This window comes from Saccopteryx leptura, chromosome 5 (assembly GCF_036850995.1).
Source record: "Saccopteryx leptura isolate mSacLep1 chromosome 5, mSacLep1_pri_phased_curated, whole genome shotgun sequence".
Classification (NCBI taxonomy): Eukaryota; Metazoa; Chordata; class Mammalia; order Chiroptera; family Emballonuridae; genus Saccopteryx; species Saccopteryx leptura.
This window is the reverse complement of record NC_089507.1, coordinates 3,475,627-3,493,908: the sequence shown is the minus strand read 5'-3', so window position 1 is coordinate 3,493,908 and position 18,282 is coordinate 3,475,627. Positions and strand designations below refer to the sequence as shown.

At 54.5% G+C, this 18,282-nt stretch overlaps 1 protein-coding gene across 4 annotated transcripts in view; it reads left to right on the top strand.

Moving 5' to 3' along the window:
• Nucleotides 1–18,282, top strand: part of TBC1D14 (TBC1 domain family member 14) — a 110,842-nt gene that overhangs the window by 79,157 nt on the left and 13,403 nt on the right. For 3 of the 4 annotated variants that reach the window (XM_066387841.1, XM_066387842.1, XM_066387843.1), the window contains 8 exons: nt 885–967; nt 2,519–2,636; nt 4,851–4,957; nt 8,908–8,988; nt 9,617–9,711; nt 12,873–12,944; nt 13,584–13,712; nt 17,989–18,098. In XM_066387841.1, coding sequence (XP_066243938.1) covers nt 885–967; nt 2,519–2,636; nt 4,851–4,957; nt 8,908–8,988; nt 9,617–9,711; nt 12,873–12,944; nt 13,584–13,712; nt 17,989–18,098 — 795 coding nt within the window. The remainder of the gene's footprint in view (nt 1–884; nt 968–2,518; nt 2,637–4,850; nt 4,958–8,907; nt 8,989–9,616; nt 9,712–12,872; nt 12,945–13,583; nt 13,713–17,988; nt 18,099–18,282) is intronic. The other variant, XM_066387840.1, reaches the window with a different exon arrangement.

Genomic DNA, 18,282 nt, shown 5'->3' with positions numbered 1-18,282 from the left:
GGCAGAAGGAGAAGCCCCGCGCTCGCTCAGAACGTCCAGTCCCTCTCATTCCCTATGTTAATGAACACCTGTTCTCCTCATAGTAAATGACCAGTTTGGAAATCCAACCTTTAACATAGACGTTCTGCCCAGGATTTTCCGTCCCTGTGACTTTTCATTTTCGTTTAGCATTTAAAAATACTGAAGTTGTTGTTCTAACTCGTGGACGGGCTCATAAGGGCAGGAGAACCCCGAGAGTGCAGGTGGGGTTTTGCAGGGACCCCGGAGTACAGAGCAGTGCCTGGGCGGGCCTCTGGTTCCTGGGGATCTGTGGGGACGGTGGCCTTAGCGAGCCCCTCTCCTAGTGGCCTCCTCTCTGATGGGCTGCACGTTTCTGAAAGAGAGCTTGCATTTTCTTTTCTTAGAATTCGCAGTTGAACGCCACATTCAGATGCTTAGAACTGTGATATCCATTTGTGTATAAAAAACAAAGCTGGCGGACCACATAGCTACTGTGAAACTTGCACTCCTACAGACTGGCCTGGAAATGTGTGCAGACACATATGTAACAGGTCACTGGGTCCCCTTCTTCACAGACTGTTGGCACTCTAATTAGTGTACCGTGGTCACATCAAAGGTTCTTTGGAGGCCGGGGTGAAAAACCACAGGAAAAGCTGAAGTGTTTGTCTCTATTGGGATTATGGGGAATTATTATCTTTTTCTTCCTACTAATCTTTTATACTTCACATTGTTACAATGATCTTGTTTGATTAACTTTTTGGGTTTTTTATCTTTGAGCTTTTAATTTTTTTTTTTAAGTAAATGATGCTTCAAGTTTTGTTTCCCAAAGAATTTTATTTGGTATTTATTATGGTGAAAAAGCTTTTTTTCTTTTGTCTATCAAGAAATCTCCCGGCGAAGCCAGCTGACGAAGCTCAGAAACACAGACAGCAGTATGAAGAAATGGTGGTTCAGGCCAAAAAACGAGGTAATGGGATTCACACGTGTTCGCTTGTGTAAGATGACACAAAATTGCATGTCCCATCCGGGGCCTCAGAATCTGAACTGTGTAGATTGTTTTAGTATTTTGAAGTGTATAGTTTTCCACCAAAAATGTGTGTTCCTGCTAAACGTCATTCCTGGTAGCTATTCGAGGTAATAACACTTTGAACACATGCCACAAAAGAAACCGTCTATATGGTAAAGGTACTGGATGAGAGAACGCCTCTCCCGGTAGTGACCAGCCAGGCGCTCTTCTCTCTCTGGGCTGTTTTCCCTATTTTAAAGAGGGGATGGGATTTAATAAAATCTCTTGAAACACTCGATGATTATAGGATGTGTAAAAGGCATAAAGCGTTGACCCAGAATGCTGGGGTCACTGGCTCGAAGGCCGGGGGGTTGCTGGCTCTGAGCGCTGGCTTGTCAGTGTGGGGTCACTGACTTGAGCAGGGAAATCCACATGATCCCAAAGCTCGCCAGCTGGAGCCCAAAGGTTGCTGGTGTGAAAAGCCCAAGGTCGCTGGCTGAAGCAGGGGGACCCTGGCTTGGCCGCAGTCAAGGCACGTACAGGAAGCAAGCAATACACAACTGAATTAAAAGCAGCTACGAGTTGATGCTTCTCACTCTCTCTCCCTGACTTTCTCACTTCCTCTCTCTCCCTCAAAAAAAGTAAATGTGATGAACATGATGTGGTCTGTACATACAATGGAATATTACTCAGGCTTAAAAGGTAAGGAAATTTTAGAACATGCCTCAACATGTGTGAAACTTGAGGATGTCATGCTCAGTGACATAAGCCAGTCAAGGACAAACACGGTGTGATTTCCTTTCTCTCGCTCGGATCCTCAGAGTAGTCGGAATGGAGACCGAAGGTCGGATGCTGGGGGCCGGGGGCTGGAGCAGGAGGGAATTGGGGGGAGTTAGGGTTCAGTAGGTGCAGAGTTTCCCTTTGGAAAGATGAGAATATTCTGGAGATGCTGTTGGTGATAGTTGTGTAACAGCGTGAATGTGCTTAATACCACGGATTTTATACCTAAAATGGCTGAAAGGGTGAATTTTATGTCTTGTGTATTTCACCACCATAAAAAATAGAGAACAGTCCCTGTAAGTTAAACGCGTGGTGTTTCTCAGCTGCTGGTGAACACCAGGAGTGATGCCGAAGCCGTAGAAGCGAGGCTGCCGGTGACACCGGGGGGAGCTGGGCGGGGAGCACGGGGGCGTCTGGTGTCGGGTCACGTTCTGCTTGTGAACCGAGCTGGCAGTGTCCTGGGTTTGTCATCGGGCAGCAGTCGATCGTGTTTTCTTTGTGTACCTGTCTGTGTGTACGCACACTTCAACAGCGTACTGTAGGCGGACAGCTTCCGAGAGCTGGAAACCTTGCACCAGGAGGCGCCGGGCGGGGCGGGGTCTCCCCGCCCTCCTGCAGAGCCGCTCTCCAGGGGTTCTGGCTGCGGGGCTCTGAGAAAAGTCGCCCGGCTTGGAAGTGGTGGGTACCGGCTAGTGGACCTTTTGTCTCCCTGTGTGCCACTGTGGTCTCTAGAGCTGAAGGAAGCCCAGCGGAGGAAGAGGCAGCTGGAGGAGCGGTGCCGGCTGGAGGAGAGCATTGGGAACGCCGTCCTGACCTGGAACAACGAGATCCTGCCCAACTGGGACGCCATGTAAGCGCCGGGCTGAGCGCTCCTCTAGAAGCTCCGCCCCGCGGCAGTGGTTGGTCGCGGTGCAGCCTTTGGCGACGTGACCTCACTGGGGTTACATCGTGTCACCCATCCCCTGCCTGGGCTCAGGACGCATTGTCCTTTGCCTGGATCTGGTGACAGTTCCCCCTCCCCCCTACCCAACCCTCCTCCCAGCTCATCTACCCAGCAACCAGGGGGTCTCTAAAGCCTGTCTGTGTCGATGCCCCACGTGAAAGTTCAGTGACTGCCAGTGACTGTGACCATGAGTTCTTCCCTGTCTCTGTAGCCTCACCTGTTCTCTCTCCTTCTCTTGGACGGAGCCCTCTCATTAAGGAGCCTCAGGGCCTTTGCATGCTCTGTTCCCTCTACCTGGGGTCCCCTGGCTCATTAACTCCTTGCCCAGCTCTCTGTTCTTTATTTTTTTTTATTTTTTATTTTTATTTTTATTTTTTTAAATTTTTCTGAAGCTGGAAACGGGGAGAGACTGTCAGACTCCCGCATGCGCCCGACCGGGATCCACCCGGCACACCCACCAGGGGGCGACGCTCTGCCCACCAGGGGGCGATGCTCTGCCCCTCCGGGGCGTCGCTCTTTTGTGACCAGAGCCACTCTAGCACCTGGGGCAGAGGCCAAGGAGCCATCCCCAGCGCCCGGGCCATCTTTGCTCCATTGGAGCCTCGCTGCGGGAGGGGAAGAAAGAGAGAGGAAGGAGAGGGGGAGGGGTGGAGAAGCAAATGGGCGCTTCTCCTGTGTGCCCTGGCCGGGAATCGAACCCGGGACTTCTGCACGCCAGGCCGACGCTCTACCACTGAGCCAACCGGCCAGGGCCCCAGCTCTCTGTTCTTTAAAGCTCACTCTTCCGTGGTTGGGAAGAATTTCCTGCCCCTGTGACCATAGAGGACACCCCTGGATACACTGCTAGTTGTCCTCTAAGGACAGGGACTGGGTCTTCTCTGATGACATCCCCCAGTGACCAGTTCTAGCAGAGCCTGACAGCTGCTGTCATCTTTACATCCGAGGGACCGCTGTCGATCGTCTCCCTGTGGTTCAGGACAGGCAGGGGGAGTGTGTGGACAGCAGGCCCAGGCCCAGAGGCTCATGGCACCTCCCGGGCCTCCCCTCGTCAGCAGGAGCTGCCAGGAAGCTTGGATGCCAGTTTCCCTTCTGTGTTTTTCCCGTTCAGCCCACACCATGGGTCAGGACGTGGGACTGACCTGAGTGTCACTTGGGTTCATTACAGGGGACAGACGGCCCCGCTGAGGACGCCCACTAGGAAGACTAGCATTCCCAGAGCCAGGTTTTCTAGGCAGTGTCTCCAGCAGGCTGGACACAGGCAGGAAACACTTTCTCCAAGAGGACCAGTTGCCCTTTGTGGCTGCAGAGCCCACTGCACACCGTCCTTCACTTACTGTGTTGGCTGAGGGCCAGGTGCCCCGTCATCTCGATGCCGAGAGATGTTACGGGCTCGAGGTTCAACAGGGAAGCCGGGCATCAGGGTGCAGACCTGCTCTGCAGCCGGGGCCCGTGCTCTCCTCCTGGGCTGTGTTGAGGAGCACCAGGGAGGCTTTGGCAACTCGTCCGGGTCTGTTGGCAATGTGAGTCATTGTGAGCAGCAGGCTCCACGATTCTGAGCAGTTGGGAACTTCTGAGTTAGCAGAGTTCCCTGTCCCCTGAGCGCGCCACCTGTGCAGTAAGGAGCGCAGCTGCTGGCTGCCTGGCCCCGCCACATCCTCTCCCCCCACCCCGCCCCCGCAGCCCTGCCCCGCCCCCGCCCCACCCTCCCCCCACCCCACCCCCGCAGCCCCGCCCCCTGCCCCGCCCCTACCCCTCAGCAGCCATCCTCCAGGCGCTCCTACCCCCGCCCCATGCCCCCGATTAGCAGGGCTGTAGAGCAGGCCCGGGTCTCATTGCTGTCCTTTCTGCTCAGAAAGTCCTTCCCTCCCTCCATCTGCCTAAGCTGCTACCAGGTGCTGAGGCTGCGGCTCCAGAGCAATGCCCTGGCGGGACCTGTCACGGCACCTGCCCAGTGGAGATAGGCACTGACCTCCTGGTCTCTGGCGCGCTGGACTGTAAGCCCCCTGAGGGCAGGGGCTGCAGCACACCCCTGCCCTTCTGGTTTGGGGCCAGGCACACAGATAGGTAGATGTATTTCTTCACCGAGCGCAAACTCATACTCCTGTGCTCCCTTCTGCCCAGGTGGTGCTCCAGAAAAGCTCGGGACCTGTGGTGGCAGGGCGTCCCGCCCAGTGTGAGGGGCAAGGTCTGGAGCTTGGCCATCGGCAACGAGTTAAACATCACCCACGGTGAGTGCTTGTGTGACTGTGGGATCGGGACCCACGCTCTGGACCCATGGCTTCCCTGTCCCGTCGGCAGGGTCAGGGGCGAGGGAACCATTGCTGTGGAGCTGTGTCTTCTGAGAGACCAGATGCCAGTGTTCTCTAGGGCAGTGGTCCCCAATCCCTGGGCCACGGACCGGTACTGGTCCATGGGCCATTTGGTACTGGTCTACAGAGAAAGAATAAACAACTTACATTATTTCCGTTTTATTTATATTTAAGTCTAAACAATGTTTCATTTATTTATTTATTTTTCTTTTTTTCTTTTCTGAAGTTGGAAACAGGGAGGCAGTCAGACAGAATCCCACATGCGCCCGACCGGGATCCACCCGGCATGCCCACCAGGGGGCGATGCTCTGCCCATCTTGGGAGTTGCTCTGTTGTGACCAGAGCCATTCTAGTGCCTGAGGCAGAGGCCACAGAGCCATCCCCAGCACCCAGGCCATCTTTGCTCCAATGGAGCCTTGGCTGCGGGAGGGGAAGAGAGAGACAGAGAGGAAGGAGAGGGGGAGGGGTGGAGAAGCAGATGGGCGCTTCTCCTGTGTGCCCTGGCCGGGAATCGAACCCGGGACTTCCACACGCCAGGCCGACGCTCCACCACTGAGCCAACCGGCCAGGGTCCACGATGTTTTATTTTTAAAAAATGACCAGATTCCCCCTGTTACATCTGTCTAAGACTCACTCTTAACGCTTGTCTCATAAGTTTGACAATTATATTTAAAAATACTACAGTTTTTATGCCAGTTGCATAATTTTATTTTGTGCATTTATTCGTCCCACCCTAAAGGCCGGTCCGTGAAAATATTTTCTGACATTAAACCGGTCTGTGGCCCAAAAAAGTTTGGGGACCCTTGCTCTAGGGAGAGAGGCCGTTGGGAGGCCTGGGTTCACTCCCAGGTTCTTCGGTTCCCTGCCCGTTCAGAGAGGTTGCCTGCCTTCCTGATACCTGCCGTGCTCCCTGGAGAGACGGGGGAGCACCTGCGGGTCTGACGTCATCGCCATCGTCACAGCACCAGGGGGTGGAGTCACACTGGGGTCTCTCCTCCCTGCTCTGTGGAAAGCGGGAGGGGCCCGGCGGTGGGTGGGGCTTCTGTCTGAGGTGCAGATCCTAGTTGCGGGGCTGTTGGTTTCTCCATAAGCACTTTTAGAGGTGACACACTGCACCCACCTGCCTGCTGGAGGTTCCAGTGGCTTCAGTGGGGGGGGGAGTGAGGCGAGGTATGGACGCCCCTTCCCTAGGGTGGCGTGTCTTGCCCTGTGCCCATTCAGCCTGGGATGCCCCTTCTGCATCTGCCTTCCCTGCACTCATGCCACTCCGCCTGGCACTGTGCGCCCCGGTGACATCCGGGCCGGGAGCTCACAGACCTGCACTTAAATGCGGAATAACTTGGATTTGTTACTTTTTGCTTTTCTCTCCCTGCCTGCAGGGGACAGGAGCTCCTGCTTCCTGTCAGTGGTCTTTATGTTATTGGTGCCCAGGAAATGCTTGTGGGATCAATGGTAGCAGTTGAAGGCTTTCATGTTTAAAACAGATTTGATTTTTATCTTCTCTGTGTACTTGGGGTTTGTATTATTGTTGTCTCCATCTCCTGAGACGCTCATCCATCCTGTGATGGCAGCCTGGCCAGTTGGTGGTCTCCGTCTTGAGTAGTGCCAGCTAGCTGGGGGCAGTGTGACTGACCTCTGTTCAAAGTGACCTGTTCAAAGTGACCTCCTCAAAGCTCCATTTTTGGCTAATCCATACCTGCCAAAAATTGAACTCCATGCCTACCAAAAATTGAGCATCTTTACTTGAGAAGAAGTATAACACGTAACGTAGTTTTTAAAAAGCATCCCAGAGATAGGGGTTTGGAGAATTGCTGAGCAGTTATTTCAGTCCTTATTCTTGAAACTCTCAACAGCTCTGTGCAACGAAGCCAGCTGAATGTTACGCAGAGTAGCGTGTGTGTGCGCGTGCACGTGTTTCTGTGTACGTGTGTGTGTGCATGCTTAGTTTTGGTCCTCACTGATGCCTGGGATGGCTTTATTTAGATTAAAATGTGTGTGGACCATACCATAGAAGATTGGGCTAAACAGCTAATGAAGCAGTTCCATGTCTGAAAAGTGTGTCTAAATCCTGATGTTGGCTCATCATATTTAAACTGTGTCTCTCTTGTCCATGAGCTGCCAGATGTCAGTTCCCTCCACCGTAACCGGTACTCGGGAAGCTGGGGCCTCCCCTGCTCTGCTCTGCGCGCTGTCACCGTGCCAGGCACGGCTGTCTGCACGTGGCAGGCCCTCGAGAGGAATTTGCTGAATGAATGAATGAGTGAATGAATGAGTGCTATCTTCTTGGGTCCTACTTAATTTCAGTTTTTCTGCGTATTTAAGCCAGCGCAGCTGTAGAGGCGAGGCGTCATGTCAGGTTACTTGCTGAAGTTTCTCATTGAGCGTTGACAGCAGGTATTGTTGACTGTGTGCACCCCAGGAAGGTTGAGCGCCCTGAGGAACAGCTGAGGGCCTGCCCCAGACTCCTGGCTGCCGCACTGTGGCGCTGGGGGTCCCCACGCTCGCCCTGGCAACTCAGAAGCTCCTGGTCCGACGTGGGAAGCGCCAGAATTTTTCTTCTGTTGTGGTCCTGCAATTAGAAACTTACTAAAAGTCACTCTAATAGCACTATTGAAATTTCACTCCCAGGGAAGTCAGCCTTGTATTTTGAAATGGTTCTGGGAAGGAGGTGTTTGCTGTTCTAACATCTTTCCTCCAAAATTCCCCCTCCCCCACCCGCCCCGCAAACACACACCAGAGATACTTGAACTCGGACCCTGAGGCGGCAGCATGTGTGGTACCTCAGGTACCTCATTTGGGCAGTGGTTGCAAGGGTTCGGGGGCCACTCAGTTGTTTCCCCCTCTCCTGTTGGGACGGCCGAGGCCAAGCCCGCCTCCTGGAGCAGGCCCCCAGACCCTGCAGCCTGCAGCCCAGCGCCCACAGGTGTCTGAGGTGAGATGTGTGCTGCCTTCTGGGCAGTGGTGGTAACATACAGGTGCATTCCAGAGTTCTCTTCCATTTGGCACTCGCGTAGATTGTAAGCTAGGGCCTGCACAACACCAGGAGAAGGTCCTTAAGGTTCTATCTTTTGGCCTGACCAGGCGGTGGCGCAGTGGATAGAGCGGAAGGTTCTATCTTTTGGCCTTGCCAGGTAGCTCACTTGGTTAGAGCATCATCCCAGTGCTCCAAGGTTGCAAGGCTTGATCCCTGGTCAGGCATGTACAAGAATCGCCCGATGAATGCGTAAACAAGTGGGACACAGGGCGGTGTCTCCCTCTTGCTCTCTTCCTTCCTCTCTGTCTAAAACCAATAAAACTTTTAAAAAAAGATTTTACTTGTTGGATCACAAAAGAATTGACATTTTAATGAAATAAAATGCACTTCCTGAAGGCAGGTGTGCCCTGCTGTAGTTCAAGTCTGAGGGATGGTGAGTGGCCCAGGACGTCTGCTGGGGGGCGGCAGGGCCCGAGGAGCAGAAGCCCTGGGTCCGGGCTGGTGGGGCAGCCAAGACCTGGAGGCCTGTCGTACCGGTCCACCCAAAGAGGACAGTTCCTGAGAAAAGAAGTCCTAAGCACGGAGGCAATCTGGAGATTGGGGATAGACCGGTCTTGATACTTCTGCCACTAGAGCCCCTCTTGTTTGCAACGTTGGCCTGTTTCCCTTTGCACAGCCATTGGCGGTGTTTGTGATTCTGTCTTTGTACACGGTGCTGTCTTCAGGCAGGGGAAGGGACCTCAGGCCAGGTCGGGGGGTTAAGTAGCCTTAATAGAAGTCCGCAGTCTGCAGTCGAACTCGAGATGCTCCGGTGGGGCGGCCGGCAGTGTGTCCTGGTGGGTTTGAGGAGACACCCTCCCGGCACGTGATGCTCAGCTGGAGTCCTTTCTTCCAGAGCTCTTCGACATCTGTCTCGCCCGGGCCAAGGAGAGGTGGCGGTCCTTCAGCACGGGCGGCTCGGAAGCGGAGGGCGAAGGTACGTACGCCACGGAGGCCGGCGGGCTGCTCTGGCCCGTAGTCTGCGTCGCTGCCACATGACAGACAAGTCACTTAGCCCAGGTCATGCCTGGTGCTGATTTACAGAAAGCTTTATGAAAAAGGGATTTTTAAAGAGCAAACAAGTTAAAGAAAAACCTTTTTTTCAGTACCTACATGGTACTGAAATTCACAAAAGTAAAAACCCAGTTATTTGTATTTGTTAGAAACAGTACATGTGAGTGTCGCACAGCCACCCCCCCCCCCCCATGGGTTCTGAGTTTACACCAGTGCTGTTTTAGATCAAATAAGAACCTACTGATTTTCGTGCCTGGAATGAATTTGTGTATTCCCTTACTCGTTCATCGCTTCCACGGACCCTGTGGATGCCAGTGATTAAAGGAGACTGTTTCAGGCGCTGGGAGCCGCCTGAGACGCTCCAGCATTAGGTGGGGCCGGCAGCACTTGCTCCTCAGCACGAAGCTCTGCAGACTCGGTTTGCTTGTCGTTAGGTCTGCGTGGCCCCGAAGAACTCACCCTTGTCTCGCTCTTGTAAAACCTCGGAGCCTCCTGGTTAATGACCCTGAGTGCCGCCTCTGAGAGTGTAATGACTCTTCATCTTTTGCTAGACGCTGGTTTTTCAGCAGCTGACAGAGAAGCCAGTCTGGAGCTTATTAAACTGGACATTTCTAGAACATTCCCCAACCTCTGCATTTTCCAGCAAGTAGGTGGTGGTGATTTCTTTCTTTCAAGTCTGTTTATCTAAAATGCACAGATGTTTAAATGCATACATTGGTCAACAAATTTGAAAAGCACTTGGGTTTTGGGGGGAGGGGTGGGAGAGGGAGGGTGGACCGTGTGTTAATACGTGTAGACTTTAAATAGTAAGGGTAATTGGCCTGACCAGGCAGTGGCGCAGTGGATAGAGCGTTGGACTGGGATGCCGAGGATCCAGGTTCGAGACCCCAAGGTCACCAGCTTGAGCACGGGCTCATCTGGTTTGAGCAAAAGCCCACCAGCTTGAACCCAAGGTCACTGACTTCAGCAAGGGGTTACTCAGTCTGCTGTAGCCCCCCGGTCAAGGCACATATGAGAAAGCAATCAATGAACAACTAAGGTGCTGCAACGCGCAACAAAAAAACTAATGATTGATGCTTCTCATCTCTCTCTGTTCCGGTCTGTCTGTCCCTGTCCATCCCTCTCTTTGACTTACTCTCTGTCTCTGTAAAAAAAAAAAAAAAAAAAAAAGAGTAAGGGTAATTGATGCTTTCCAACAAATATTTCACGTGGCCATGTTCCTGCTTCTGAGGGCAGCTCTGTTCTCTGAAACCCCTGCGTCAGAAAGAAGCCTTTCCAGGGCCCGAGGAAGCCCGTGCACAGCCCACCTGTCAGAGTGCATCTCGGAGAGGGCGCCGGCCCAGGGGAGGAGGGGCCTCGGCAGCCTTGGAGTGTAGGCAGGGGGGGTTTCTGAGCAGGTGGGCCGGCAGGTGCACCAGTGGGCCCTGAGGCCAGCGCAGAGACAAGACGGGAGGTTTCCTCTGGCTGGCAGCACAGAGAAAGTGGCACCTCCCATGGGCCTCTGAGTGCAGTGCAGGCTCAGGGCTGCAGCCTAGGTGCCGGAGCAGAGGTGTCTGGAGACCTTGTCTCAGCCGGCAGACTTTTACCTGGGGTCCTGTTTGATCCTTCCCTTGTGCAGCGTAGAACGTTTTTTGCCAGCTCTGCCTTGGAAATACCTCTGAGTCTGTCCCCTCTCTGTTCTCACTGCCTTCACTTAGTTCAGACCTCATCTCCTGTGGATCTCTGCGCCTGGCCTCTACGCATCTCTCCTGACCGCCTCCCCTCTGCCCGGTCACGCCACGGCCTCCCAAGTAACCTTGGCGTCCCCACTCTGACTCTCTCATGCCTGAGTTTCTGCCACCACACCTTACAGCACTAGGAGACCAGGAAAGGATAGTGGAATAAATTGGAACGACTTAGTTAAGTGGCCACCTAGAATGGGACCGGAGGTTTAGAGGTTTACACTTGGGCTTTGCAAAAACGTCCGTGTCCCAGGCACTCGGACAGCCCAGAGGAGGGAAGGTTCACTCTCCTGGTGGTCCAGCCCGGGGGAGGGGGAGGGGGCCAGGGGGTCAGGAGTGGCGTCCCTGGGGAAGCAGCTCTTGGGCTGTGCTCTGACTAGCTTTGAATGACAGTCTGCCAGAGAATGGGAAGACATTCCAGGCAGAAGGTCTAGAATGGGGGCGTCAGACCACGGATGGGTCGTGGAGTCCCGGTTCGTTTGGGGAGCGAGAACATCGCCAGGGGAACGGACAGAGATGGCGCAGTTCAGTTCCGTGCATTCTCCCTGCTGACTGGCTGCTCTGAGCTGGGGGCCAGCTGCGGGCAGCTCCGCTCTGGAGGAGGGTACGAGGGCCGAGCTTTGGTGGAGGAGGGCGGTCAGGGCACCGGGACTGGATCCTGAAGGGGGCTGACACCCCGCTGAAGCTGAGGTCCAGCCTTCCCCGCGCCTGGGACCCAGGCTCCCCGCGGAGCCTCTCGGGAGCTCAGTTGCGCTGACTCTGGGAGTCACTGGGCAGTGATCTTGGAGCAGAAAGAGGAGGGGAGGAGCTTAGGGGTTTCTTTCAGGTGGGGTTGGGGACAGGTGGCTTTTCTCTTTTCCTCTGGGTTCCTCCGGGTGTGTCTTTCAAAGTGCTAGGTTTCATAAATGGGCAATAATAGTAAGAGAAAGGGTGGGGTGGGGGTAGGGGGACAGTGAGCCCTCCAGGACTGGCTACGGGCATTTAAAGTAAGGGGCTGACGTCTGCCACCACCATCTTTTCATCAAAGGAAGGACATATCACGATGGCGAGAAGTCTGTCGGGTCCAAAAGCATTTAGCTTTAAGAAAAATTAAGGACAGCTCTCTTGTGTTTCTCATTGGCGTGGGCTCGATATAACTTGGTGACAGCAAGTGAGGTCCCCAGAGCTCAGGTAGACACTTGAGGCTGCCACAGGTCCCCCGTCCCCTCCTTGTCCCCCCTCTCTCACCATCTAGTTCTGGACATTGTCTTCTTTGTCCCTCTGTGTTCTGAAGGGTCTCTCCTTTTAATGTTAAAATGTGATGGTTTGGGCCACAGCATTCTTTCATGAGCCACACGTAGTCACCTGTGGAGGGACTTCCTAGCCACACACCTCAGCACCTCCTATTCCTTGTGGAAGGCGCTGTGGGCATATGGAACGTGGGGACACTTAAGTGTGTGACGTGGCCCCAGCTGCGTCTCTGTCTGGTGTCCACAGACCGCTGACGTCAGGGAGGCACCTCGCTCTCCTGTGCGCAATCAGAGAGAAGGCGTTACAGGAGCAAGTGGACTTCTGGGAGGGTGGGCGAGCTGGGACAGTGTGGGACTAAGTGGAGGCTGTTGCGACTCAAGATTTAGAGCGTATTTCTACACCTGCCAGCATGAAAAACAGAGCAGAGTCAAGGCTGTGGTGGGCTGGCAGGGGTCAGTGAGGGCACAGCAGAGGGGGTGAGGGCAGCATCAGGGCAACAGCTAGCGCAGGGCTGCTCTGTAAGCCCCGGGGTGGGGGCACGGACCTGGTTGCCTGGGAACTTGGAAGGGGACTACCGTTAGACAGCAGGAGCCGAATCACGGTGTCTTCCTAGCGAGGTGCTCGTGCTTGGCCCACCAGCTCTGAGCAGCTCGGTGGGTTGAGCTGCAGGCCCCGTGCTAACTGGTTTGTCGTTGAGTTATTCGGTTCCTAATACACGCAGAGCGGCTGGCTGTGCTTGGCGTGATCAGGTTCTCCTCCTCCCGCAGCGGTGTGACCGCGGCGGCGGAGGCGCAGAGGGTGGCCCGAGCACTAACAAGACTTCTGCATGTGTCCTTTGGTGTGTTGGTCCTTTCAGGGTGGCCCGTATCATGACATGTTGCACAGTATTTTGGGCGCTTATACTTGTTACCGACCGGATGTGGGCTACGTAAGTGAACTTTTTCGATATTTATAATATTAATCATCTTAAAAAAAAATTAGAACGTCGCCCGGAGTATCTCAGCTGCGGGTACCGACGTGAGCAGCCTGGTTCCTGGCTGACTCGGGCCTCACGGGCGACGTGTCCACCCGGCTCCTCGGAGAGAGCCTAGCGGACCAGGCAGCTCTGCAGCGTCGGCCACACTGCAGCTGGACTTGATTTTAGTTATTTGCATGTGGGGTTTTTTCAGCATTAAGTGAAAAAGAAAATGCCTTGAGCCGTAACCATTTTTTAAAAGCGCTGCTGCTGTGTCCGCGGCTTAGCAGCTGTGTGCATGGTTCCGGATCTAACACGTGGAGTTAGACGCACCTCTCTCCGCACGCCCGGAAACCACCTTCCAGGGGTGGCGTCCCAGCGGGCAGGCGCCCGGGGCGGGGCTGTGTACGGGCTCCGTGTGGCCGTGGTGAGGGCGGGGTAGAGGAGACAGACGGGGCGGCTCACGGGCCGAGCAGCTCAGAATCGAGGCTGCCAGCTCAGCGTGGGGGCGGCCGTGGGGGTGGGGGCGTTTGGGTCCTCCTGTCGTGAAATGGGGGAGCTGTTCTGCCGTCCAGGCCGCCGTGAGTCTGACCCCCTCTCTCCCTCCCTCAGGTTCAGGGCATGTCCTTCATAGCTGCCGTGTTGATCTTGAACTTGGATACTGCGGATGCCTTCATTGCTTTTTCTAATCTTTTGAATAAACCCTGTCAAATGGCGTTTTTCCGAGTGGACCATGGCCTTGTGAGTATCCCGTGTGTGTGTGTGTGTGTGTGTGTGTGTGTGTGTGTGTGTGTGTGTACGCGCACGCGTGCCCTGGATACGGTGTCTTCACACAGCAGGAACTGCGTGTCTTTTCAGTGGAAAAGGAATACGCTTTCCCTGTGCCATGAGAGAGTTAGAATAAGTAGCACTGTGGCAGGTAGAGAATTCTTGAGGCATTGTGTTGAATTTTAACAGCATGTGAGGTTAATAGCCATGTGTGTGAGTTTCTGAGTACATTCTTTCAGAAAGTGTTTCTGCAAATGTGTTCTGCACAGGAGGGAGGGTAGTGCCCTGTGAAACGTGCCCGCTGTGTGTGCAGAGCAGCCTCCGGGTTTGCTCTGTCGCATAGGACACGGCGGAAACAACCTGTCTGGCTGCTCCCTGTCACGTGGGGACGCTGTGCCTGGTGGTGCGCTCACAGGCGGGACGGGGGCACGTCTGAGTCAGCCCCCTCGCTGCACAGAGGAGCGTGTGCTCGGAGCACTCCTGTAGACTGGGTGAACAGAGGGGCTCCGCGCATTCAGTGCAGTCCGTGCCAAGCCTGAGGCCCAGAGAGGGTGCGGCTGCCCCGAGGCCCTCCCGTGCCCTGGGGGGTGGAGCTCCGCTGGGCGCAGCCGGGGGAGCCAGGGGCCACCCACTCCACCTCCTAAGCCCCTGTCTTGTCTGTGGCCCAGACAAAAGTCACGGTTTAACAAATCCATCGGCTTTTAAAGTAGCAATTTTAAATGAGCATTTCAAATTAAAATAAATTTTAGATCGTTGGCTGATAATTACCACCAAGTACTTCAGGACCAAAACACTCTGGTAGTTAGATCAGCGAGGGACTGTTCCCTCCATAATATCTTAAGGACTCCTGAGTATTTCTTGCTCAGGCAGTACGTACATTTTTTTTTAAGTATTTAAAAACTGTTGCTAAGTGGGTAGCTATTTGGGAAAGCATACATTGGCAGAATTCTTTTGGGAGAAACTGGGTATTAAGTATCAGTGGCACTAAATGGTGTTGGTATGTAATTCTGCTTGTAAGAATCTAAGAAAGTCAAAATTGTGGACGCATTTTGCACAAAGATAGTTGTCACCCAACTATTTATAATTATTTAATAATTTAAAATGGCATTTTACTGTGAAAGCGAAATCCTTTAAAAACAGGGTTTTGGGCCCTGGCCGGTTGGCTCAATGGTAGAGCGTCGGCCTGGCATGCAGAAGTCCCGGGTTCGATTCCCGGCCAGGGCACACAGGAGAAGCGCCCATCTGCTTCTCCACCCCTCCCCCTCTCCTTCCTCTCTGTCTCTCTCTTCCCCTCCCGCAGCTGAGGCTCCATTGGAGCAAAGATGGCCCGGGCGCTGGGGATGGCTCCTTGGCCTCTGCCCCAGGCGCTAGAGTGGCTCTGGTCGCAACAGAGCTACGCCCTGGAGGGGCAGAGCATCGCCCCCTGGTGGGCGTGCCAGGTGGATCCCGGTCGGGCACATGCGGGAGTCTGTCTGACTGTCTCTCCCCGTTTCCAGCTTCAGAAAAATACAAATAAATAAATAAATAAACAAAACAAAACAGAGTTTTGGGGAATACAGAACGCTTCATTGAAATCGAGTAACATATCCACTGCAGTAGTGATGTTCGCTGAGAATTCTATATACTATAGAAAAGGGTTTAAGATAAAATGCTAATTTCCCCCCAAAGTATGTAGAATAGAACATGGGCCGTGATGGCTTCTGTATTGAACACTGAAAGAAAACCCACCACAGCCTTAATAGCGTGTATGGGTGGTTTTTATTGGTTTCTGTACTTCCTTAAGTTTTCTGCAGTGGGCCTGTACGGGTGCCACTTTCATAGGGAAAAACTTTTCATGTGTAGTACCATGATTTATATCTAAACATCTCTTAATTTTGAAAATAAGACCCCTGCTTTTGGCAATACCTGGGTAAAGACTGTATTTAAGAATTTTAGCCTAATTATGAAGGGAAAATAACAGAATCACGATGGTGCATGGGACCTCCATTTAGAGCAGGGCCTGTCAGTAGTCGCATTGCAGACATTTGGGGCCGAGGGCTGTGGTGGGGGCTGTCCTGTACAGTGGACAGCACCTCTCACCTCCCCCCGCAGTGTGACCATCAGAAATGTCCTCAGACATTGCCAGATGTCCCCTGAGAGGCAGAGCCCCTGTTGGGAACCTCTGGTTTGCAGGACGACCCTTCTTTAAGGTGAGCAGGCAGGCAGCCTCCCAGAGCTGCTGTCTACCCGCGAGCGTCCAGCTGGAGGACGGACGGCCCAGCGTCGGGCCGGCTGCCCCTTTGCGTGTCACCCCTGCTCCAGCAGCAGCGGCCACTTCGCACCACTCCCCTGCACTGCCCTTTCGTTTCCTGCAGAGGCCGAGAGGCCTGCACTGCCGAGGCGCCGGCTAGGACCGCTCGCTCCTCACTGCCCTGGGGGGTGCCTCCCTCACTGGCCTGGGGGCGCCCTGGGTCCTGCAGCACTGGTGCCCGTGCTGAGACCTGTGTCCTCCCTCACGGCCCTGGGTCCTGCAGCCCTGGTGCCCGTGCTGAGACCTGTGTCCTCCCTCACGGCCCTGGGTCCTGCAGCCCTGGTGCCCGTGCTGAGACCTGTGTCCTCCCTCACTGCCCTGGGGGCGCCCTGGGTCCTGCAGCCCTGGTGCCCGTGCTGAGACCTGTGTCCTCCCTCACTGCCCTGGGTCCTGCAGCCCTGGTGCCCATGCTGAGACCTGTGTCCTCCCTCACTGCCCTGGGTCCTGCAGCCCTGGTGCCCGTGCTGAGACCTGTGTCCTCCCTCATTGTCCTGGGTCCTGCAGCCCTGGTGCCCGTGCTGAGACCTGTGTCCTCCCTCACTGCCCTGGGGGCGCCCTGGGTCCTGCAGCACTGGTGCCCGTGCTGAGACCTGTGTCCTCCCTCACTGCCCTGGGTCCTGCAGCCCTGGTGCCCATGCTGAGACCTGTGTCCTCCCTCACTGCCCTGGGTCCTGCAGCCCTTGTGCCCGTGCTGAGACCTGTGTCCTCCCTCACTGCCCTGGGGGCGGCCTGGGTCCTGCAGCCCTGGTGCCCGTGCTGAGACCTGTGTCCTCCCTCACTGCCCTGGGGGCGGCCTGGGTCCTGCAGCCCTGGTGCCCATGCTGAGACATCAGTGCTGCGCTGCCCCCCAGAAATGCCAGGGTTGGAGGGAGCCCTGCCTGTTTATCCAGGTCACTTAGGCTGTGCAGGCGTCCCCAAACTACGGCCCGCTGGCCGCAATTTGTTCCCCTAAGGCCATTTATCCAGCTCCCGCCGCAGTTCCAGAAGGGGCAACTCTCTCATTGGTGGTCAGTGAGAGGACCACTGTATGTGGGAGCCCTCCAATGGTCTGAGGGACAGTGAACTGGCCCCCTGTGTAAAAAGTTTGGGGAAAGGAGAGACTGGGAGACTGCCTCTGCAGTGAGACAGACACAGGGTCCAACCCCAGCCACACGCTGATGCCATTACCTTATTGGGCAAATTATGTAACAATTCTGGGTTTCAGTCTTCTTATCTATAAATTGAAGAAATAATAAGTGGTGGCTAGTGGTCTCCCTGTGAAGATTAGCGGTTGTGTTCACAGGCATGCTCGGAGATCCTGTGGTTTAGTCCCGACCACCACAATAAAGCAGCATCTCAGCAAAGCCAGTCACGGATTCTGTGCACATAGAGTGATGTTTACATTGTACTACAGTTGGTTACGTTGCAGCAGCATTGTGTCTGAAATGGTGTGCACACCTTAGTTAAAGAACACTTCCTGCTTGACCTGTGATAGCACAGTGGACAGAGCACCAACCTGGAACACTGAGGTCCCCAGTTCGAAACCCTGGGCTTGCCCAGTCAAGGCACATACGACAAGCAACCAGTGAACTGCTAGAGTGAAGCAACTACTTCTCATTCCCTCACCCTCCGTGAATTCAATAAATAAAATCTTTAAAAAAAAAACAAGGAAAAGACTATTACTAAAAGTTCCTGGGCATCCTCTGGGCCTGCGGGAACAGCGGTGCCGGGAGACTTGCCCGGCCCCGGGTTGCCACCAGCTCACGTTGTGAACAGCACAGCGTCTGGAGGGACAGGAGACCGAGGGGTGCCTGGGCCCGCCCTGGTGCGTGTCTGCGAAGCGGCGTCAGCGCGTGTTGGTAGCAGTTCCACGAGGAGGCGGTTGCTGGGTTCTTACGGTGTGAGCGCGCTGACGCGTCCTGTCGATGGAACCGGGTGCCAACAAGCAGTTTATTCGTGTGTCTCTCCTTATCTCCCCAGATGTTGACTTACTTTGCTGCATTTGAGGTATTCTTTGAAGAAAATTTGCCGAAATTATTTGCTCATTTCAAGAAAAACAATTTGACTCCAGACATCTACCTAATTGATTGGTAAGTCTGCATTGTTATGTTTTCAGAGTGTTTTTCTTTGTTTCTTCTCCTGCCCCATTTTCCAGTGTCCTCGTGGCCCCTTCCTTCAGGGCTTGGCCACCCCCCACCCCACCACCCCGCCCGCCGGCAGCCTCTGTGTTCTGAGCTCCGGCCCTATTGTCTGCTGGCACGGATAGCTTTTTGG